The following is a 21,096-nucleotide window of genomic DNA, read 5'->3' as shown; positions in this document are numbered from 1 at the left end:
TGAGGTGTGTTGGGCTGAGAGAGAATGACTGGCCCAAGGTCACCCAGCTGGTTTCCATACCCAAAATGGGACTAGAACTCAGACTTCTGTTTTCTAGCCCACCACCCGACTGGCTCTGAGTTCCTTGCTGTGGCTCTATCCAGTCAGCTGCCTAGGGCACCTGCTGCACTCAGCTTAAAGTTGCTACCAGGTAGGCCCTGGAACTGAAGACCATTTTTTTCCTCCCAAGGAGGTATGCGGGAGAGAAAGAGGAAAGCAAGTATTGAATTTACAGCTATGGTTTCAATAATACTGAAGCCCTTCATGAAGCTTGGCACTAACTGCAGCAAACAATTATTTTTCCTACTCATTCAACTGCTGGATATGCACACGATAAATCACAATCCAAACAAGATTGAGGAAGTCCAAATTGGCTCCTTTCATGTAACATATTAAGGCACAAACTATGGTTTACACAACAGTTGGATTCACACAGCAGGCAAAAATCAAACAAATCACATTATGACTGAGATATGTGCATGGATTATGATCTCCTAATTATAAGCTGTTTCTTTTTCTTACGTGCTCATTGTACAAATGCCTTATACAAAAGCAGGCATATACATAGAATGAAGGCTATTGCTAAGCACATTGGTTTGTGCTTAAATTGTAAGCCGCCCTGAGTCTTCGGAGAAGGGCGGGATATAAATGGGATTTTTAAAAAAGGCATTTAGAAGGGGAGCGGGTGACACTTCTAGTCAATCCACAAAGAATTACATAATGTGGTGGGCCGGGGAGACCACTATTTTGCATCTAGCAATTGTGGCACAGAGCTTTTAAACTCTTATGCCAATATCGCTTAAGATAACCTTTATTGTCACTTTTTTCTGTGAACTCACTGGCATAGGTTAAAAAATGAAGTTCCTCGTTTTATGCTGTTGCCCTACCCATATGGCAACATGCGGGAAAGAAAGAAAGGCAACAAACTGCTTGCTTAGCTCTGCAAAAAAAAAAACAACAACAACCCCAAAAAACCTATGTGTGTGTGAGAGAGGTAGAACTTATTCTGCTCCCGTTTTGCAGATTTTTCAAAAAACGAATACGTGGACAGCACAATCCAGCAACAGGTCGGGCGGAGGCGCAACTCGTCAGGGTCACAGGAGGAAAAGCCCTTCGCGTCCTCTGGAAAGAGAGAAGCGAACCCCTTTTTTTTCTCCTTCCGCAGGAACTATCCTGGGAGCTGAGCCCAAAGGTGCGCTCCGTGGCGCCAAAGAAGGGGCCGGGTTACCCCCGAGGCCGGTCCTGGATGGGCAGGTCTCCCCCCCTCCTCACCCCCAAGCGGCGCTTTCCCGCCCCAGAGTGCCAAGAGGCCAAATTTCGCGATGCGCTCCCGGACCTTCTGCGAGGAGACAGCGCGTGGGCGAGTCCCTCCGGCGCCTTGAGGTGTGTGCGTGTTTGTTCTGTGCGTACGTATGTTGAGGCCGAGAAGGAGGAGACGCCTTGGCCAAGCTTTTCCCGCCTCCCTTCGCAGCCGAAGCTGCTCGGAAGGCAGCCGCCGCGGCCTGTCCCTTTAAGGTACTTCGACGCTGCCCGCCGTCCGGCCCTGTGCGAAGGCAGCCAAGCGGGGCCGCCGCCAAAGAAAAAAAAAAGGGCTCGACTCTCATCGTCCCGGTCCGCTCCGCAAGCTGGAGCCGGGTGGCGGCGGCGGGGGGGGGGGCGCGGCTCTGCCGGGCGAGGGAAGGAGGCGGTGGTCGGGGAAGAAGCGGGGAGTGAGTAAGGGGCCTCTGAAGGAGGAAAACGGGGCTGAGGTAAAGGAGCCGAGCCGGCGAAGGGTGAGACCGCAGTGGAAACACGCGGGAGCAAGCGAGGGGGGGGGTTGTCGGGGGGGTGTCGGAGGTTTCTCTGTAGAAGGTAGGAGGTGGGCGCGCACGGGCTGATCTCCGCGGCTTCTTTTGTAGGGTCTGGAGCTAGTGGGAGCTTCTGTTTTAGAAAGCGGCGTCGGTTGCGCCCCTTGCGCAGAAGCGAACTTTTCTTTGAAGCCTGGATGGCCGAGTGCTGCTCCATCTCTCCAGTTGTCCTTTGTATTCCCTGACGCCGCCGCCGCCGCCGCCTTTTGCTGGTCCACGCTAAGCAACTGGAGTTTACTTGAGGAGCCTCGCTCTGCTGCCTTTCCATGCCCCCCCCTCGCCCGTTACGTTCTCATTCTGCCCCGAGTTAGCTCGACCCGAGTTAGCCAGGCGAAGCAGACGCGCGGGTGGGGAGGGGAGAGCTTTTTTCTTTTGGCTCGGGATTGTATCTTGGCCGCCGCGTTGGAGGTTTCGTTAAAAGTCCTTTTTTTGAAAAGTGCCTGCAAGAGTTGGGGGCTCACTCGTTTGAGAAAATTTGCCTTTGCCAACTACGGGGAGGGCTCGACTGACGATTTACTTGAGTAAGGTAAAACGGTTTAAAGTGGAATTCAAGTAGAAAAGAGAATAAATACGGTGTGGGTGAACAGGTGTGAATGACTTTCAAACAGCTTTGTTTGCTCTAAAAATGTCTCTGTATACATTTTTTATTATTATTGTCCAGCATAAAAACTTTGAAATCTAGAATCAAATACATGTTCATCTGTCCTTTTTGGTAATAATACATTTTTAATTGTGAAAGCTCATTTTTTTTTCAATGGATAGACTGGTTTACCTGTCGGGAAGAAGGACTGACAACGAAATTGTAAAAACTGGATTCAATCCGACAGGTTTCTGTTGGCTAAAATTTTCAAAGGCTTATCATATAGTTTTCAGATTCTTTCTCCAAAACCAATTTTCCAGTAAACAATCTAAAATTACTGTTCAGATTCTCCTTATTTTGTAACTCTTAAGGTCGTGTTCAGTATATAAAGAACATGCCGTAATTCAAAAAAGAATCCTAGAGATGTTTGTCGTGTCAGGTTTTTTCAAGTTGCTCTGCTAAAGTTCAGGTGTATCTAGTGAAAAGGTGTTAGACCTTGTTCTACAGAAAGGAGACCCCCGTCCCCATCTTTTGTTTGCTTCTTTTTGTTTTGCTGTTTCTCAGCTATATTGTTAAAAGAGTGATAGGGAGATAGTAAGTAGATTTGAGTATGTAATATAACTAACTAGAAGCAGAGATGCAGAGATTAAGTCACCCAGTATATTCTTTGTCGGTATAATATTCTGTTGATTAATGTATGGCACCAATCCAATTTCTTCTTCAGAAGCTTTGTTTGTAAAGTAATACTTCTATATAGCTGGAATTCAAATGAGGTTATGTTAAGACACGTTCTCATTTATCCATCAGAAAGAATTCTACATTAGTTCTAGTAGGCCTCCTTTTCCTGTTCCTTCTGTTATTCCATGAAATAAATATGTTGCAAATAAATACCACAATGGGGTTGTAACTAAAATAATTATATATATTAGCGGTTGAAGGGTCATGCTTTACATAACTTTGAAGTCAATGGAAAAATAATTGTCTTGACTTATAATTACATGAGAATTCTTTTACCAAACAAGCTGCTGATCAGAGCATTAAAAAAACCTAATGGGAAACAAAAACAAACTGCCTTTGAGAATTATGGGATAAGAATGAAAGAAGCTTAATATTGTGCTCAGAAAATGTGGGCTTTTCATACAACTTTTTATTTCAATACAGTTGGAACATTTTTAGAAATCTCCCTCCTGAACGAAAGATGAAGTTGTGGTACTCCCCGGGGTTCCTTATAATCGGTTTCCTGTACTTCTGGATCCCATCGTCCATGTGCTGCAACAAAGCCCTCTGTGCTAGCGATGTCAGCAAATGCCTAATACAGGTATGAGATATGCTTATGCTTGATAAGAATCCAGACATTTTTCTGTAATAATAATTTTGAAAGAAGTGAAATAAAAATTATTTTGAAGAGAAAACTTATTGAAGAATGTGGAAATGTTTTTTTTTGTATTTTCATTCCATTAATCCATGAAGAAATATACAAATGCTTATTAGCATCATCTTATAAATGATAAGATTAGAATTTTGAAATTAATCAGTAAAACTGATTAATGAGGTGATTTGTTTAGGTAATAAAGTTCTGATCTACTGAGACTTAGGTTCTTGGCCAGACAGTGAATCGATAAAAAGCAAAGAATACTATAAGGAAAGTATATAGGGCATATACAATCAAGTATTGTTCAAAAACTGTTCAGACACTTAAAATGATAGAAATGCATAGAAGGAGAAGTTTTGTCTTGCGCTGAGGAGATATTTATGTGGGTATCATTCATGCTTCCCTCAAACATAAGTGGGACATTACAGGTGAAACATTTCACTTGGAGGAAGCACCTGGAAGAAGATGGTTGAAGATGTCTGAAAGCCCTATCACCCTATCCTCCTCCATAATGGAGGAGGCATTCCTTGAAATACTAAATTACAAACTAAAAGATCACTTTGTTTTATCCAGTGTTACTTTGTTTTCATGCTGCACGGGTTTGTCCATGAATTGTAAGTGACTACCTATTTCTCATTTAAACACATCGTAAAACTGGATCTCTGGAACAAAACTTAAAATTGATGTGGAAAACCGTATGTGACAGAGTAGATACAGGAAAAATATATTGATCGAACAAATGTAAAAACAATGACTTGATGATTTTTCTTAATATAGGGCAGGGGTGTCAAAAAAAGTCAATTTCATTGAGGGCCGCATCAGCATTGCAGTTGCCTTCAAGGAGCCGGGTGGGCGTGGCCTACTGGGTGGGCATGGCTAGAGTGCGTATGGCCTACTGGGTGGGCATGGCCAGCTCTACATCGTACTCATGAAGGGTGCCTATGGGGACCTGGGCAGGAGTGGGACAGATCTGAGGGTCTCTGGCAGAAGGAGGGTCTCTGGGCCAGGGCTAAGGCAGTGGGGGCCGTTCCCTCACTGTTTCCAGGATGGCTTCGTGGGCCACATGAAACCACTTCGCGGGCCGGATCTGGCCCCCGGGCCTTGTGTTTGACATGCCTGATATAGGGCTATAAAAATTTACCATTCCATCAAAATTAGAATATTCTGTTTGATTGTAATTAATATTATAAGACATGTTGCTATTATTGTAATTAACTTGGACTTAATTTTTGGAATTTGTTTTATCTACTCATAATTTTTTATATTATTGATGGAGATCAGGCTTATTTATATATACTCTGTGAAAGAAGCATTATATTGTGACCAGAAATGAATATATTTTCTTTATGTAAAGCAATACATACTTTTTGTTTTTTTAGTTTTTAGTTTTTTTGAAGAACATTTAGAACTAAATAACATTAGGGAAAACTGATGGATAACTAAAGCTCTGTGGCTCATTGAATATGGAAAAAGTTACATTTTTATATGAAATAAATGAAATAAGCAACCCACTTTGGTGTTATTTGTTCACTTCAATGCCTCTCTATATCAGGCATGTCAAACTCGCGATGTCATGTGACGTCGCGCGACGTAGCAGAACTTTTTCCCCATTGCTGGCAATGGGGTGCGCGCTGTTTTGGTGTGGCGCATCTGGCCCATGGGCCGGCAGTTTGACATGTCTGCTCTATATAGTATATTAGTAGGATCCCCATGGAAGCTGTGGTAACATTTGTTGGCAAAGATATGCAAAAATACAGAAATCCAAAAGAAGTCAAATCCTTTTTTTTCAGAACTATGTGATACATTTTCTTTGTGTTATGTTTGGGAAGTAACTCTAAAGATAGTATTGGGTATTTCATGTTTACTAAAGCATGTATACAATGCTTGCTGGTTTAATTCGACTAAATTTATAGCCTTTTCCTACAATCGAGTACAGAATTTAAGTGTCCATGCACTGATATTGAAATATTGCTCCTGGTTGTAGAATTCTTGTTACTGGAACATACTCATCATCTCTGTGGCTAGATCGTCACTTAGAAAAAGAAGTCAAAGCAAAAAATATCTCTGTAGGAAATGTGATGAATGACAGATAGCTTTGAAGCATGCAGTAAATAAAATGGCCAGTTTTCCCAGTAACGTATGACCAGAATTGTAAAATCAAAAATGGATTGGAAAGAAATCTAAAAATATATTTTCAAAAGAGATGAATAGTAATAGGATGGCAAACATGAGTCAGCAAGGGCAAATGTTCCAAAATGTGGCAAAAATCATCAGGAAGCAGAAGGTAAATATTATAATTTATCATGGTAGTTGCATATTACCATCCCAATTTACTTTTGTTTTTGTTATTTTCCTGGCAACATGGATGCTTCTGAATAAAGCACTAAGCTACAACCATTTTTTAAAAAAACCCATCTTTATTATTTTTATGAATAACTCAAGGTGGCAGACATACCTAATACTCCTTCCTCCTTCTGTTTTCTACACAATAACAAACCCTGTAAGGTGAGTTGGGCTGAGAGAGAGTGACTGGCCCAAAGTCATCCACCCAGCTTTTATGCCCAAAGTGCAATTAGAACTCACAGCCTCCTGGTTTCTAGCCTGTACCTTAACCACTAGACCAAACCCTGCTCTTTATATCTTTGTATTTGCTTTAAACCTTTTATTTGCTTTCTAAAAATTCTTAGAACCACCTCTTGTAAATACAAATGAAGAGGGTAGTGGACAGTCTGTTTTTTCAAGAGCCAGGTTTCATTTAACCTAAATAAAGAATCGTCAGTATGGGCTTTGATGCTAGTGGATGCCAAGGGAAGTTTCTGCAGGCATACTGGGACTCAGAGTCATCTCATTACCTACCTTTGAATGATGCAATAATTGTCCTGGACCTGGAATAATAACCCCTGAACTGCAGCAGCTTGGTAAATGGATGAATTAGTAGAAATAACTCCAATTCATCAACATGCATACCATACCCTATTTCTAATACATACTTGAGGCTTATTTCTTGGCTGTTTTGTATATTTGTTTTAAGTAAATGTTAAACCACAAAGGTTTTGTTACTAAGCTCAAAAGTTTGTATTTTCCTTTTTTTTAATATTATGAAAACAATTCAATGTACTTCGCTTAGTATTTTTTAACCTTGAGCATCAGTTATATAATTGTAACTATTCAATTATAGACATCATCTTTTTTGAAACTATACCTCTATTTTAAATTAAAAGGAAAAGGGGAAAATATTTTCAAGAATATGAAATTTTACTGTAGTATTTAACATCAATAAGACTTCATTGTAAATATCTTCAGGATTTTTAGAGGGAGAACTGGTATATACATTTTAAATCTATGCATACTTACACGATCAATTATGCCTAATTTGATGGTGATAATAACAACAACAACAACATTGACAGATTGTACCTGCCAAGAAGAATAGGGGGCAGAGGGCTACTGCAAATCCACCAAACTGTAGAAGAAGAAAAACGAAGTTTGAATGTCTGTGTGAATCAAAGTACAGAAAAATTGCTGCAGGCTGTGAAAACAGAGCATTATAAAAATAACAGAAACAAAGGCAGAATATAAGGAAAAACGGCTGGATGATAGATTAAATAGATGTAAAACCAAAGCTTTGCATGGACAACATTTGAAAAACATTGAAGGAAAATGTGATAACAACTTGAAATGGGCATGGCTTAAGATGGGAACCATCAAGAAAGAAACAGAAGGCTTAATACTGGCTGCTCAAGAACAAGCACTACAAACTAATGCCATGAAAGCAAAGATACAAAAATCTAACAATCCAAATTGCCGACTTTGCAACAACAAAGCTGAAACTGTTTCACATTTAATATGTGAGTGCAGCAAAATCGTGCAAACTTATTACAAAGCTAGACAAACTACTGGGCATTGTGTAAAAAATACAACTTGCCTGTGTCCGAAAAGCCGTGGGAACATAGGGTGGAAAAAGTTGTCGAGAATGAGAGGGTGAAGATCTTGTGGGACTTCTGAATACAGACAGATCGCCATTTGGAACACAACACGCCAGATATCACAGTTGTAGAGAACCAAAGCGTACAGCTGATTGATATCGCTGTACTAGGAGATGCCAGAGTCGAAGAAAAAGAACAGGAAAAAATTATGAAATACCGCAACCTGGCTATCGAAACTGCATGATTATGGATAAAACGCATAACAGTGATACCCATTGTCATTGGGGCAGTGGGAACTATGTCCAAAAACTTTACAAAACACATCAAGAAATTGCAACTTCCTGCAATAACTCCAGGAAAGCTACAAAAAACTGCGCTACTTGGAACATCTTACATTTTAGGAGATACCTGGTTGATACCTGGCATGCTGGCAGCAGCCCGTGTCAACCATTAGTGCCAGTCAATTTGAGTGTTCAGTTGACTGAGTTTCATGTTTTATGAATAATAATAATAATAATAATAATAATAATAATAATAATAATAATAATAATAATAATAATAATAAAAAACAAGAACATTGAAAGAGACCTTGGAGGTCACCTAGTTCAATCCCTGCTCAGGCACGAAACCATACCATTGCAGACAAATGGCTGTCCAGTGTCTTCTTAAAAACTTCCAGTGTTGGAACATTCACTGTTTCTGGAGGCAGGTTGTTCCACTGATTAATTGTTCGAACTGTCAGGAAATTTCTCCTTAGTTCTCTCTTTGGCTATTTTCCATCTGTTGCTTCTTGTCCTGCCTTCAGGTGCTTGGATAATAGCTTGACTCCCTCATCCATGTGGCAGCCCCTGAGATATTGGAATACTGCTATCATGTCACCCCTCATCCTTCTCTTCATTAAACTGGACATATAACTGTTCCTTATATGTTTTAGCCTCCAGTCCCCTAATCATCTTTGTTGGTCTTCTCTGTACTGTTTGTAGAGTCTCAACATCTTTTTTACATTGTGGTGACCATATGTTGAAGAGGCACAAATACTTCATGTATGATTAAATATACTTATTAATAGTTCTGTGAGAAATTCTTCTCTTATCAAGATAACAAATTGAATAATTTATTTTTAGAAACTTTTTAACTTTTTTCCCTACTGAACAATTTTGTAATTTTCATAATTTAATTTAATAATGAGCATTTGTTTTAAAAAAAACTAAACAAAAAAACATTTTTGGTGCATTTCATGGTTCATTGACAATTTTAAAAAATTCATGTATTGATAAAACACATTAATTTAATTTATAAATACATTATAAGGGATTATCCCTAAATTAACATTCTTTATCTGAAAAAATTGTATATAAAAGCCCTGCTTAAATATTCAAGTTTTGATGAATTCTGTGTAAGCTAAATTACCCTCTCAGATAAAAGTAATTAGTTTTTAGAAGACATTTGTTTTCCATAAGAGCTTGTATTGAAGAGAGGGGAAGAACAGAGGGAGAATAAGCTGTTATTAATCAATTTCATGTGAAAAGAAGAGATTGTGTGAACTGTACTCCATTTTACAGAATGCAGGGAATGGTCAACATAAATATTTATTTTATCAGCTGTGCAACAGATGTGAATGAAGTTAACAATCTTGTATTGAAACATACTTGATTTGTTTTGTCTTGCTGGATAGTTCTCTTTAAATCTTGTTCAGATAGGATTTCAAGAAAGTATCATAAACTTTCAACAATCTCTTTAACCCAGGGGTCTCCAACCTATTGGGCACCAGAGACAGGTTCTGTGGAGAAAGGTTTTTCCACGGACTGGAGAGTGCGTGGTTTTGTGTGCTGCTTGCATCCCATGGATGGGGCTTTGCTTGTTCGTGCGGACCAGTTGCTGGCATGCCATGGTCCGGTACCAGGGGTTGGGGACCGCTGCTTTAACCTATTTAACTCGTGAAAAAATTGAGTTGTAAGTTAAGAAAAAAAATCTCTAAACTGTAACAACATAAGTAAATATATTGTTTCTAGCAGATCATATTGAAATTTCCAGCAAACAAATTATAGGATTCACCCATGATATGATATATGCTTTTGGCTTAATATGTAATAATAATAATGATGATGATGATGATGATGATAAAGTTGGAAGGGATCTTGAAGGTCATCTAGTCCAACCCCCTGCTCAGGCAGGAAACCCTATACCATTTCGGACAAATGGCTGTCCAGTCTCTTCTTAAAAACTTACAGTGTTGGAGCATTCACAGCTTCTGGAGGCAGGTTGTTCCACTGGTTAATTGTTCTAACTGTCAGGAAGTTTCTCCTTAGTTCTAGGTTGCTTCTCTGCTTGATTAGTTTCCACCCATTGCTTTTTGTCCTGCCTTTGGGTGCTTTGGAGAATAGCTTGAGTCCCTCTTTGTGGCAGCCCCTGAGATATTGGAACACTGCTATCATGTCCCTGCTTGTCCTTCTCTTCGTTAAACTAGACCAGGGGTCAGGAACCTGAAACAGTGAAAGAGCCACTCGGAACCGGTTCCCTCACAAAAGGAAAAACTGGGAGCCGCAAAAAAATGTGTGCACATGCGCATACATGTGCACATGCGCAGAACAGGGTTTGACTGAAGAGTGGAGCCAAGACGAGATATGCACCTACCCTGCATATTTGAATTGATTGGTTGAACTTTTTTAGTCCCACTTTTTTTTTTTTTTTTGGACTGCACATGGCAGAGGACTGGGAGCCGCAGGAGTTGCTTCTCTCCTTGATTAGTTTCCATCCATTGCTTCTTGTCCTGCCTTTGGGCGCTTTGGAGAATAGCTTGAGTCCCTCCTCTTTGTGACAGCCCCTGAGATATTGGAACACTGCTATCATGTCCCCCCTCATCCTTCTCTTCATTAAACTAGACATACCCAATTCCAGCAGCCGTTCCTTATATGTTTTAGTCTCCAGTCCCCTAATCATCTTTGTTGCTCTTCTCTGTACTCTTTCTAGAGTCTCAACATCTTTTTTACATCGTGGTGACCAAAACTGGATGTGGTATTCCAAGTGTGGCCTTACCAAGGCATTGTAAAGTGGTATTAGTAATGCAGCCTAGCACTGTGTTGGCTTTTTTGGCAGCTGCAACACACTGCTGGCTCATATTTAAGTGATTGTCCACTAGGACTCCAAGATCCCTACTACTATTGAGCAAGGTACCCCCTATATTATACCTGTACATTTGGTTTTTCTTGCCTAAATGTAGAGCCTTACTTTTTTCACCATTGTATTTCATTTTGTTAGATAGCGCCCAGTGTTCAAGACTGTCCAGATCCTTCTGTATCTTAAGCCTGTCTTCTGAAGTCTTGTCTGTTCCTGCCAGCTTGGTGTCGTCTGCAAATTCAATGAGTTCCCCATTTTTCCCTTCGTCCAAATCATTGATGAAGATGTTGAAGAGCACTGGGCCCAGAACAGAGCCCTGAGACACCCCACTACATACTTCCTTCTGTGTAGATGCGGTTCCATTGAGGACCACATGCTGAGTATGGCCAGTCAGCCAGCTACGAATCCATCTGGTGGTGATTCTGTCTAACCCACATTTTTCTATCTTATCAAGAAAAAGGTTGTGATCTACTTTGTCAAATGCCTTACTGAGGTCCACGTAAATTATATCCACAGCATTCCTCTGATTTTGTCACTTGGTCAAAGAATGCAATAAGATTTGTCTGGCATGATCTGTTTTTGACAAACCCATGTTGGCTTTTAGTAATGAATTTGTTTGCCTCTAGGTGCTCGCTGATTTGTTGTTTGATTATTTTTTCCAGAATCTTCCCAGGTATTGAGGTCAGCCTGATAGGTCTGCAATTTCCTGGATCCATTTTTTTCGTTTTTTGAAGATGTACATCAGCTCTTTTCCAATCCTCTGGTATTTCCCCAGTGCTCCAGGATCTTTGAAAAATATAGTTCAGTGGTTCTGAGATCACATCTGCCAGTTCCTTGAGAACCTTGAGATGTAATTCATCTGGTCCTGGTGGCTTGCTTCATAATAAAGTGATCAAAATAATCCATGGGTTAACCCATTGTATGAATCCATCTATCATTCAAGACTTGTGGAAGCAAAGTTTACTTAGCACAATTTACTTCCCAATCACTATTTAAGATGGTAATTTTAAATAAATAATTTCCAACACAATGAAGTGTTGCTTTTGTTGACTAGATGGAATTAATGTTCATTATATTTTTTCCAATTTGTTTTCCAAGGCACTGAAATGAAGGTAACTTGGGCTTTTGGAGACTGTACATCCAAAGGCTGGACTAAATTTATAAAGGATCATGGAGGGAAGTGGGAAGTTTATGCATTCAGCCAGGACAGGGGCTTACTTCTGCACCTTTTGATGGTAGGAAACTTCCCATGATTTCCTCATGGAGAGGTTGATTATTTAAGAACCATAAATACAAATCATAATCTTTCATTGACACTGCATATGCAGAAGGACATAATATCATGTGATACATTTTTGTCTGTCTGTCTAACCTTTCTTCTGTCTCTCTCTCTCTCTCTGTGTGTGTGTCTCATTATCCAGGAGCTGTGTCAGTGCCGACCTGGTGAAGGAAACTGTTCTTGCTGTAAGGAGTGCATGCTTTGTCTAGGCACACTTTGGGATGAATGCTGTGACTGTGTTGGTGAGTTTATTTTTTTCCCCACCTATACCAAAAACAGCTACTTTCAGTAGTAATTTTCAATTATTTAGCATTTTTTAAAGTTTATGCCCAAAGTAGCAGCTGGTATAATAATGGGTATTTTATATTTAATTCAGTGTATACATGAGGTTAAGATTAACTATTTGTTAAGGAGGAAGTTGTTCACGAAATAACTCTTGGTGCTTTAAACCAAAATTCATGAAATGTGTACCTCATCCTGTATTGGAGGAAGAAACTTTTATTAGGATTGAGAAAAGATAGTGCATGCTGCAAATCTTTCTGAAAAACATCGTTTTGACCAGTTGTTTTCAAAGTTGGAAAAATTGTGGTTCAAGACATGCAACCCGCTAGATTAGACTAAAATGGGCTTGTGTGGTTTGTGAGTCAGCATGTAAGGAGCCAGTCATTGTATGTTGAATGTTGTTTCAATAATGCAAAAATCTAAAACTTTGTTTTGAAATTTTAACTTAATTTGAAACTTTTTATTTGTTTGAATGTACTATGCAGACAGAGGAATTAATGTTTAGTTAACCCAACCATAACTTGTGTGACATCCCCCCAGCTATCATTATAGTCAGAAGTGCTTAATGCATCTTTCTTCAGTTTTTCATTGCTATTAAATGTTCATGAATGGCACATGCTCACCTATCTGCTTATGGGAATATGCCCATAGCAGTGGGCAGAACAAAGTTGAGGATTTATTAATGTCAATTGATGAGAAGAAACCTCAGCTTGGTACTTTCAGCAGATATTAAATGCTAAATTCCCAACTGTAATGAATTACGTTGAGGCCTTAAGGAAAGCTGAGTCTTCATTTTCTAATGTTGTTTTGGGGAAAGATGATCCATTCCACATATTTTATGGCTGCATCATACTGTGATAGTGTTGATCTGCTGGATGTTGCGAAGGAGCTTATTGTTGCTGCAATCTGCCAAGCCAATCTGAGAGTGAATTGTTTGTTTTATGAAGACTTACTGAGATAGAGTTAGGATTCATCACAAGCTAGATTTGTTTGAAAAGAGAACGAGAAGTCTCTGTTTTTAGGAGTCTGGAGGCCAGTTCATAAATTATGGGAGACCTTAGGTTGCTGTTTCCTATAATTTGAATTATATGCCACTGCATTATCAGTAAAAAGGAGCTATAGAATATAGGAAATTCTTATAATTATTTACTACAAAAAACCCAGCAGCTCCCTAGGAAAGTAATGGACAACACTGTGGAAAAATGTGCTAGCCACCCACTGCTGTGAGTTTTAATTGATGTTACTGTAGGGATTTGGCTGGAGTGAATTATCCTGTTCCAATAATTAAGTGAAATTCTGCTTGGAAGAATTGTTGGATAAGAAAGCTTCCTTTCTTGTAAGGAAGCCAAAGCTTCCCAGTCAAAGAATGGAAGGTGCAAAAAAAGTAGTGCCAGGATTAAACTCCAGTGAGGAATTAAAGGGGGTTGATAGAGGGCAGTCAACTGCACATTAAGCTACTTATGCAGTAACCAATTCTTATCTAGCCTCACTGTCTCAACTGCTAGTGTAGATTCTTCTGAAACTCAAGCAGGGAGCTTTATGTGTCACTGCTGATTTATAATTTCATTTTCAGTAGATATGAACGCAACATTTAGTGTACTTCCCCTTACTTCAGAGTTACAACACAAACTATATTGTGTCATATCCAACACTATTATTTTAGATATCGTTACATTTCTGAGTGCTAGATTTACCCAGGTGTTAATTGTTCTGGCCAACTGTCTCTAAGGACAAGGAATTCTTTTTCTATTCATCTATATTGTCCTATTTTTAAAAAATGCAAAATTGCAGTTCTGAGCCGTCATCGAAAAACAGATTACACATTTATGAACATCAACAAAGTAAAGCTGGTCCAGGTGTACAATTGTGTTCTGCTGTACAAAAATAGAAAAAGGAAAAATATACAACAATGCTGTAGCTATGATTAGCTAAGGACACAATAGAGAACAAGGGATCAGGTGCTTGAATTGCCTCTGACAAATTTTGTATTTGTACTACTTAATGTTTGTACTAAAGTTCATTCAGGGGTGATTATGCTATTTGAATTTTATATTGCTGCTTACATGTTACTAAAGGATATGTGGGAAACCATAGCAAACTGAAGACACATGTTCTTAAGATCTCTTTGAGGAAGAAAACTGAAAAGAAATTACTGTAGATCATGCCCTAATTAAAAAGAAAAAGCAGCTATGAGCACAAACACTATATAACAGGGGTGTCAAACTGCCAGCCCACGAGCCGGATGCATCATAGCGAAACCACGCCTACCCCATTGCTGGCAATGACAAAAAAGTCACGAGATGTCGTGACACGTCACATGACATTGCGAGTTTGACACCTCCTGCTACTGTATATAACGTCAATACTTTTCTATATAATGTTCAGTGTTTCCTTGCAAACATAGTAGACCGTTAGAGAGGCATAATGCAACAAAAACAAAAATATATTTGAACTACATATATAGGTAGTCCTTGAATTACAGTCATTTGTTTAGTGACCATTCAAATTTACAGTGTCACTGAAAAATGTGAGCAAACAAACGTTCCTCGCACTTAAACCACCATCACAGCATCCCCACAATCAGGTGATCAAAATTTGGGCACTTGGCAACCAACATCTATTTATGACAGTTGCAGTGGAGTCAATGGGGGAAGCCAGATTTGCTTAGTTGACCACATGATTTACTTAACTGCAGTGATTCACTTAACCACTATGGCAAAATCATAAAATTGGGCATGAAACACTTAACAACCCCTTGCTTAACAACTGAAATCTTGGTCTCAATTGTGGACATAAGTTGAGGACTACCTTTAAGTGTTTCCCTTTCATATATTGCTAAAATACAATGCTAAACATTTACACATGGTGTAAATTAAATAGTCCATTGTATAACATATGTTACAGCTAGAACAGATTGTTAGATATGTACTAATATTTGTGTAGATACTATCAACAGGCATCTACAAAGTATTTTTCCACTTTAGTTCTTGAAATAATTACTTAAGATGTTCTCTTGAAACTTTATTTTAGTGGAAGGATTGTATTTTTATAGTTAGCAGAATGCATTAAGGATTGTATTGAGTACTTCAGAAATCAAATGCAGCAAAACAGTTTTTCAGACTAATTTCATATTTAATTATTTTTAAATTGTGGTAAAAGTCAATTCATATGCCTTGCTGTCTTCAGGGAAGAGTAAGATTCTGGTGCACTAGCTCATTATTGGTGAATTAACATATTCTTTTTAAAATATGCAACATAAGTTGTGAATGCAATAACTTCCGGGAATGTACTAACATGTCTGAAGATACGAATATGGCAAAGATTTATGGTCCCGATTTTATAAATCTGGTAAAAGGATTGCATTTATTGATTGAAGCAACATGTCTTGATTTGTAATCAAATAAAGTATTATATGAATAGTCTTAATACATTATGCTGTTAAATTCAAATATTATACTACTGGGCCTTAATGTGTGTGTGCATGTACATCCCCACTTGCGTGAGCAATGGGTAAGTGTGTGCATGTGCATTCCATTTGCATGAGCAGCTGCTGTGCATGCCCGCCGCTCGTGTGGAACCATTCCTCCCCCTGCCCTTGCCAGTCCACAAAGCCGAAGAGGTTGGGGAAGTCTGCTCTATGCCATCTCCATCATTTCCCATCCTTTTTTGGAGGGAGGAGATCAGATTACATTGATACTGTGGTATTGTTTGTTGCAATTACTGAGTTAAAAAGCATCTGGATGGAAGATCCAGATAGTTGTAGAAGATAAACAGGATTTATAATCCATGGTCTCTTCTTCTCCAGCCTAAATAGGATGAAAAGTTCTTTTGTTCGCACTGAAAGGCTCTTAATCTTCTAAAATGCAGTTTGTGGTATTTGTATTTTTGTGTATATTACCGTATATTGGGAAATTTTATGACAGGAATAAGAGAGTTTCTGCAGGTAGACCTCAACTTAACAACAATTTGTTTAGTGACCATTCAAAATTACAACAGAGATGAAAAAAGTAATTTATGACCATTTTTCACACTTATGACAATTGTGGCATCTCCATGGTCACGTGATCAGAATTCAGATACTTGGTAACCAACTCATATTTATGATGGTCATATGGTTTTTTGTGACCTTCTGACAAGCAAGATCAATAGGGAAGCCAGAATCACTTAACAACCAGGTTACTAACTTAACAACTGTATTGATTCACTTAAGAATTGTGGCAAAAAGATCATGAATTGGGCAAAACTCAGTTAACAATTGTCTTGCTTAGCCACAGAAATTTTGGGCTCAATTGTAATCGTAATTCGAGGACTACCTGATTTTTTTTAAAAAAAAGAAAACGCTTTTATAAATCCATGTTACAGCAAAATTTAATCTCAGAAGCAGTTTTTGTAAATGCCTATAAGGTTGTTAATATCAACTTTTCTAATGTTATTACTCATATTCTTATGGGCACCTGTTGTTGAACAACTTGTCAACTTGTCTACAGGTATGTGTAACCCTCGGAATTATAGTGACACACCTCCCACTTCGAAAAGTACCGTGGAGGAGCTGCATGAGTCAATCCCTTCCCTTTTCCAAGCACTTACAGAAGGTGATAGTAACCTGAACTGGAAAATTGTGTCCTTTCCTGTTGCAGAGGAACTATCACATCATGAGAATTTAGTCTCAATTTTAGAAACTGTGAACCATCCCCAGCATCAGAATGCTTCCGTTTCAAACAACGTTCATCCTCCATATTCTAGTGAAAAAGGTAAAATATTGTGGTTGAAAGATTGATTTGTTTGTGGCGTTTGCTAAGTTTTAAAAATGTGTGGTTATTTTCATTTTATTTTTAAAAATCGCATAAATATGACCCCTGTTCTAAAATATGGAAAACATATGAAATATGAGCAGTGATCTAATGTATTATTATAGGAAAACAGATGGTACATGAAACCACTAACTTAGGAGTTTAGCAGAAGTTTTACTTGAATGATCTGTGATTTAGACTTTGGTCAAAAAACTAAAATCTATCTTCTGTTTTGGTTACTTAGAACGCATATGTACTGTGGTTTACTTTGATGACTGCCTGTCGATACACCAATGCAAGATTTCTTGTGAATCTATGGGTGCTTCCAAATACCGATGGTTTCACAACGCCTGCTGTGAATGTATTGGACCTGAATGTGTTGACTATGGGAGTAAAATTGTAAGATGCTCAAATTGTATGTTCTGAAACTAAATCATTCAATTTTAATATGGCAGACACCAAAGAATGTGTGTTGGGGGGGGGGGGAAAGGAGGGAGGTATACTTTGCATATATTTGGATGGTATAGCTGCAGCACAGTTGAAAGGAACTAGACATGTATAATATTTTAAATATGTAATTTTACACTTTAAATTGTTGGAACAATTAATTAGTAAAAGTTTAGATTTGGTTTTGATTGGGCAATGTATGAAGTTTCATAATTTGAATTTTATTTCAGGCTATTGATTAATTTGCATGTATGACCTTAAGTAGATTGATCATGAAGTTTGGCCAGAATCATAATTTGGAGTTCTGAATTAAGTTATATTTTTGAGCTTTTCACATGTGCCACTTGTGAACTGTAAATTGCTTTTATAGACTATGCAGATTACCGATTACTTCAGCAATAGCTATTTTTAAGAAAGAAAAGGAATTTAGATTGCTTTTTTGTTTTAAGAATTTACCCTCCTTATAAATAGCCCTTTATAAAAATGTTTTGATATACTTAACGATATCCTTTTCGTTGCACCCTTCTTTTCTTTGCTTCCTTAACTCTTGACTTCAGCTAGTCTGTTTTGAACAAAATGGATGGAATTTGGGATATTATATTACAAATCATAGTAATTCAGAAAATTTAGATTAAAACATTATGGGGTTTAGATTAAATAGGAAATTATTTGCAAAATTATAGTCAGTGCTATCTACTAAAATTTATATGCATTTTCCCATTTCCAATTATAGATTCCCATAATCAGGGCTTTTTTTTCTCATTGAACACTCAGAACGGAGTTCCGGCACCTTTTTTGGATGGAACCTTGTAGGGTAGGCAAGGCGGGTTGTATAACATGTGTGAGTTCTGGCACCTTTTTCTTTTACAAAAAAAGCACTGCCCATAATACACTATTGTTAGTGTTAACAAACTGCTTAATTTATTACTGTTATTTGCTGTTTATGGAAACTATACTTTTATTTGAAAATATGTCTACAAATTGATTCTTTTATGGTTTTTAATAAGTGATTTCATCCAGGTGAAGATTGTAAAGAAATGATTACTATTCTCAAAGATTAGAACAGGATTTTTCAAACTTTTTCAGTGGAACCTATTAAGAAAATTTTCCCCTAGAATCTCTGATCAAAACACAAGGTTTAGGGATAAAAATTGGCTGTGTTCAAGTGTCCACAGAATCATTTTTTTTCTTCAGAACATATTTGAAATAATTCTGGAGGAGAGGAACCGTCTAGTGGCTAAATAGGGTCCTGTAATTCCTGTTCCCATCTCCAACAGATGTTGGCGATTTAGTCAAAGTTGTTTCTACTGCTATGTATTTATCAAGTGAGATAACATCACACAGCATCACAAGGAACAGTTGTTTTCCAGGCATTCAGTGCCCAGAAGAAAGTACCAGTAGTCCTTGATTTATGACCATAATGGAGCCTGGAATTTCTTAAATTATGACCGCTGTAAGCCGAGGCACAAATGGACCTGATCTCATGTATGTTTTTTTGTGATGATCATTAAAGTGAATGCTGCAATTGTTAAGTAAACACTGCAGTTGTTAAGCAAATCCATATATTCCTGTGGGCTTTTTTTTGCTAGATTCTGCCTGAAAAGGTCAAAATATTGTAAACATTGTAAATCATGGTCATGTGACTGTGAAATGCTGCAACCAGCTGTAAAGGTGATCCATTTATCACGCACCTGAAATGTCATGTAACAGAAGGGGGTGTGCAGTCATCAGAACTCCACAACTGGATTGTAAGTAGCTTTTGAATGGGAAGTTTGTCTCCAAACAATCACTTGGTATGGTTAGGACAAAACAGGATTACCTGTATTGTATATTTCTACATGTGAGCTAAGTTAACCCTTGGTATATTTTATCTAATTTAAGACTGTCTCAGTGGTAAACCTCAATGCTTTTCATTGAGAACTATTATACAGTTGTAACACTGGATTTCCATGGAGAAAAGATATATAATTGCTTAAAGAAAGAATCTCTATATACAATGTTTCTCCTTCCTTTGAATATTCTAATTCATTTATTTTGCAAATAAGTGATCTTACATCTTTGCTGGCTGGGGAATTCTGGGAGTTGAAGTCCACACATCTGAAAGTTGCCAAGATTGAGAAACACTGTTGTAGACAATAATTCCATTGTATTATTATTTTTAATTTCTCCAAACATTCAGGGCAACCAATTAAATGTGGGCTGTATCTTACGAATTATAATAAAAGATGATGAAATCAGGAACTTGTGCAAGCACTGCAAGTACCTTCAAATTTGGAAAAGGGGCTGGGTGGGATTTAGTCTTCTCAATTACAGCTTCATTAATACACAGATGACCATATTCAGCAGCTCCGCCAGCTCCTTGTAGATTTCTTTAATTTTATAATGTAGTATTCACAAGGTATATTTTATGGTCTTGCTTCCTGGAGGAAACAGTAACAGTCCTCTGTAATTTAACTTGATTCTATTTATAACAGAAAATTATACCTTAAAATGGAGGACTGGTATAAAAAGTTATGTAATCCAGTAGCATTTAGTCAATTGGCAATGTATTGCAATAGGAAGTCTGTTCTATAAAGTGACAAAGAAAATTGTTCAATTTAATAGTCTCAAGAGTAAAAAAATTATATAATTTTGAATGCTCAGCCTGTAAAATGCATAATTCCAATTATTTTCTTATTCTGTTATGGTAGATTTTTGAGATTATTGTAATAGTTTAAAAAGTATTGCAAGAAATAATTGAATTTGGAATGACTTTGTTGCTTATTGTAGAAATTCTTCAACCTTTAAATATATATTAGAATATTCTGTTAATCTAGAATTCATGATACAATTAAAATCATCTTCCAGATGTATATGCAATTACAGTAACAATTTACAACAATATTAAGTATTTTCTTACTTTTTATATTTTCCAATAACTTTAATAAACACCTTGTTTTATCTATTTTGCTCATTGTTTTCTGCTTTAATCTGTAGAGGAATTAGTATTAGTTTGCTTGTAGGAATTTTTATATTAAAAATGGCAAGCCTACACTATGCCTAAGAAAAGTACATGCAGGTCTCAATGAAATCACCGAGGGTAAGTTTGACTCAAAGGAGAATTCAGCTTTAGCCATTCTGAATGTCTTTAGTGCAGCAAACTAGGATAAAAATATTTTACAAAATGGGTACATTTAATAGAATAGATATACGTAGATACTTTATAGTCAGAGGTCAGGCTCAGGAATGGATAGAAGTTGTATTGCTTTAGTTCAGGGGTCTTCAAAATTGGCCCTTTTATGACTTGTGGACTTCAACTCCCAGAACTCCTCAGCCAGGCATGCTGGCTGAGGAATTCTGGCAGTTGAAGTCCACAAGTCATAAAAGGGCCAAGTTTGAAGACCCCTGCTTTAGTTGATTAATTACTGTTGTCAAGTC

The 21,096-nt window shown here is 37.9% G+C and overlaps 1 protein-coding gene across 5 annotated transcripts; it reads left to right on the top strand.

Moving 5' to 3' along the window:
- Positions 1-1,209: 1,209 nt before the first annotated feature.
- On the top strand, positions 1,210-20,620 carry TWSG1 (twisted gastrulation BMP signaling modulator 1). Of its 5 annotated transcripts, none has more exons than XM_083357684.1 (5): positions 1,210-1,422; positions 3,628-3,784; positions 12,303-12,402; positions 16,930-17,193; positions 17,477-20,620. In XM_083357684.1, the coding sequence occupies exons 1-5, from the start codon at positions 1,286-1,288 to the stop codon at positions 17,656-17,658; spliced, it is 840 nt and encodes a 279-aa protein (XP_083213810.1). In that variant the 5' UTR covers positions 1,210-1,285; the 3' UTR covers positions 17,659-20,620. The 5 variants fall into 5 exon arrangements, with proteins under 5 accessions (XP_083213810.1, XP_083213809.1, XP_083213812.1 ...); XM_083357683.1 differs by having other exon boundaries at positions 1,271-1,554; XM_083357686.1 differs by lacking the exon at positions 1,210-1,422 and adding an exon at positions 1,576-1,650.
- Positions 20,621-21,096: the final 476 nt, after the last annotated feature.

The sequence above is a fragment of the Vipera ursinii genome (assembly GCF_947247035.1).
Source record: "Vipera ursinii genome assembly, chromosome: 3".
In the NCBI taxonomy this organism is placed as follows: domain Eukaryota; kingdom Metazoa; phylum Chordata; class Lepidosauria; order Squamata; family Viperidae; genus Vipera; species Vipera ursinii.
Note: the sequence above shows the minus strand (reverse complement) of the source record. Positions and strands in the feature narration are given on the sequence as shown.

Bases quoted from the DNA above. Each gene is read 5' to 3' on its own strand.
- TWSG1 (XM_083357683.1), top strand. From the start codon at position 1,286: ATGGGCAGGTCTCCCCCCCTCCTCACCCCCAAGCGGCGCTTTCCCGCC. The intron at 1,555-3,627 runs GTACTTCGACGC...ATTTCAATACAG, and splicing joins CCGCGGCCTGTCCCTTTAAG to TTGGAACATTTTTAGAAATC. The intron at 17,194-17,476 runs GTAAAATATTGT...TTGGTTACTTAG, and splicing joins TCCATATTCTAGTGAAAAAG to AACGCATATGTACTGTGGTT.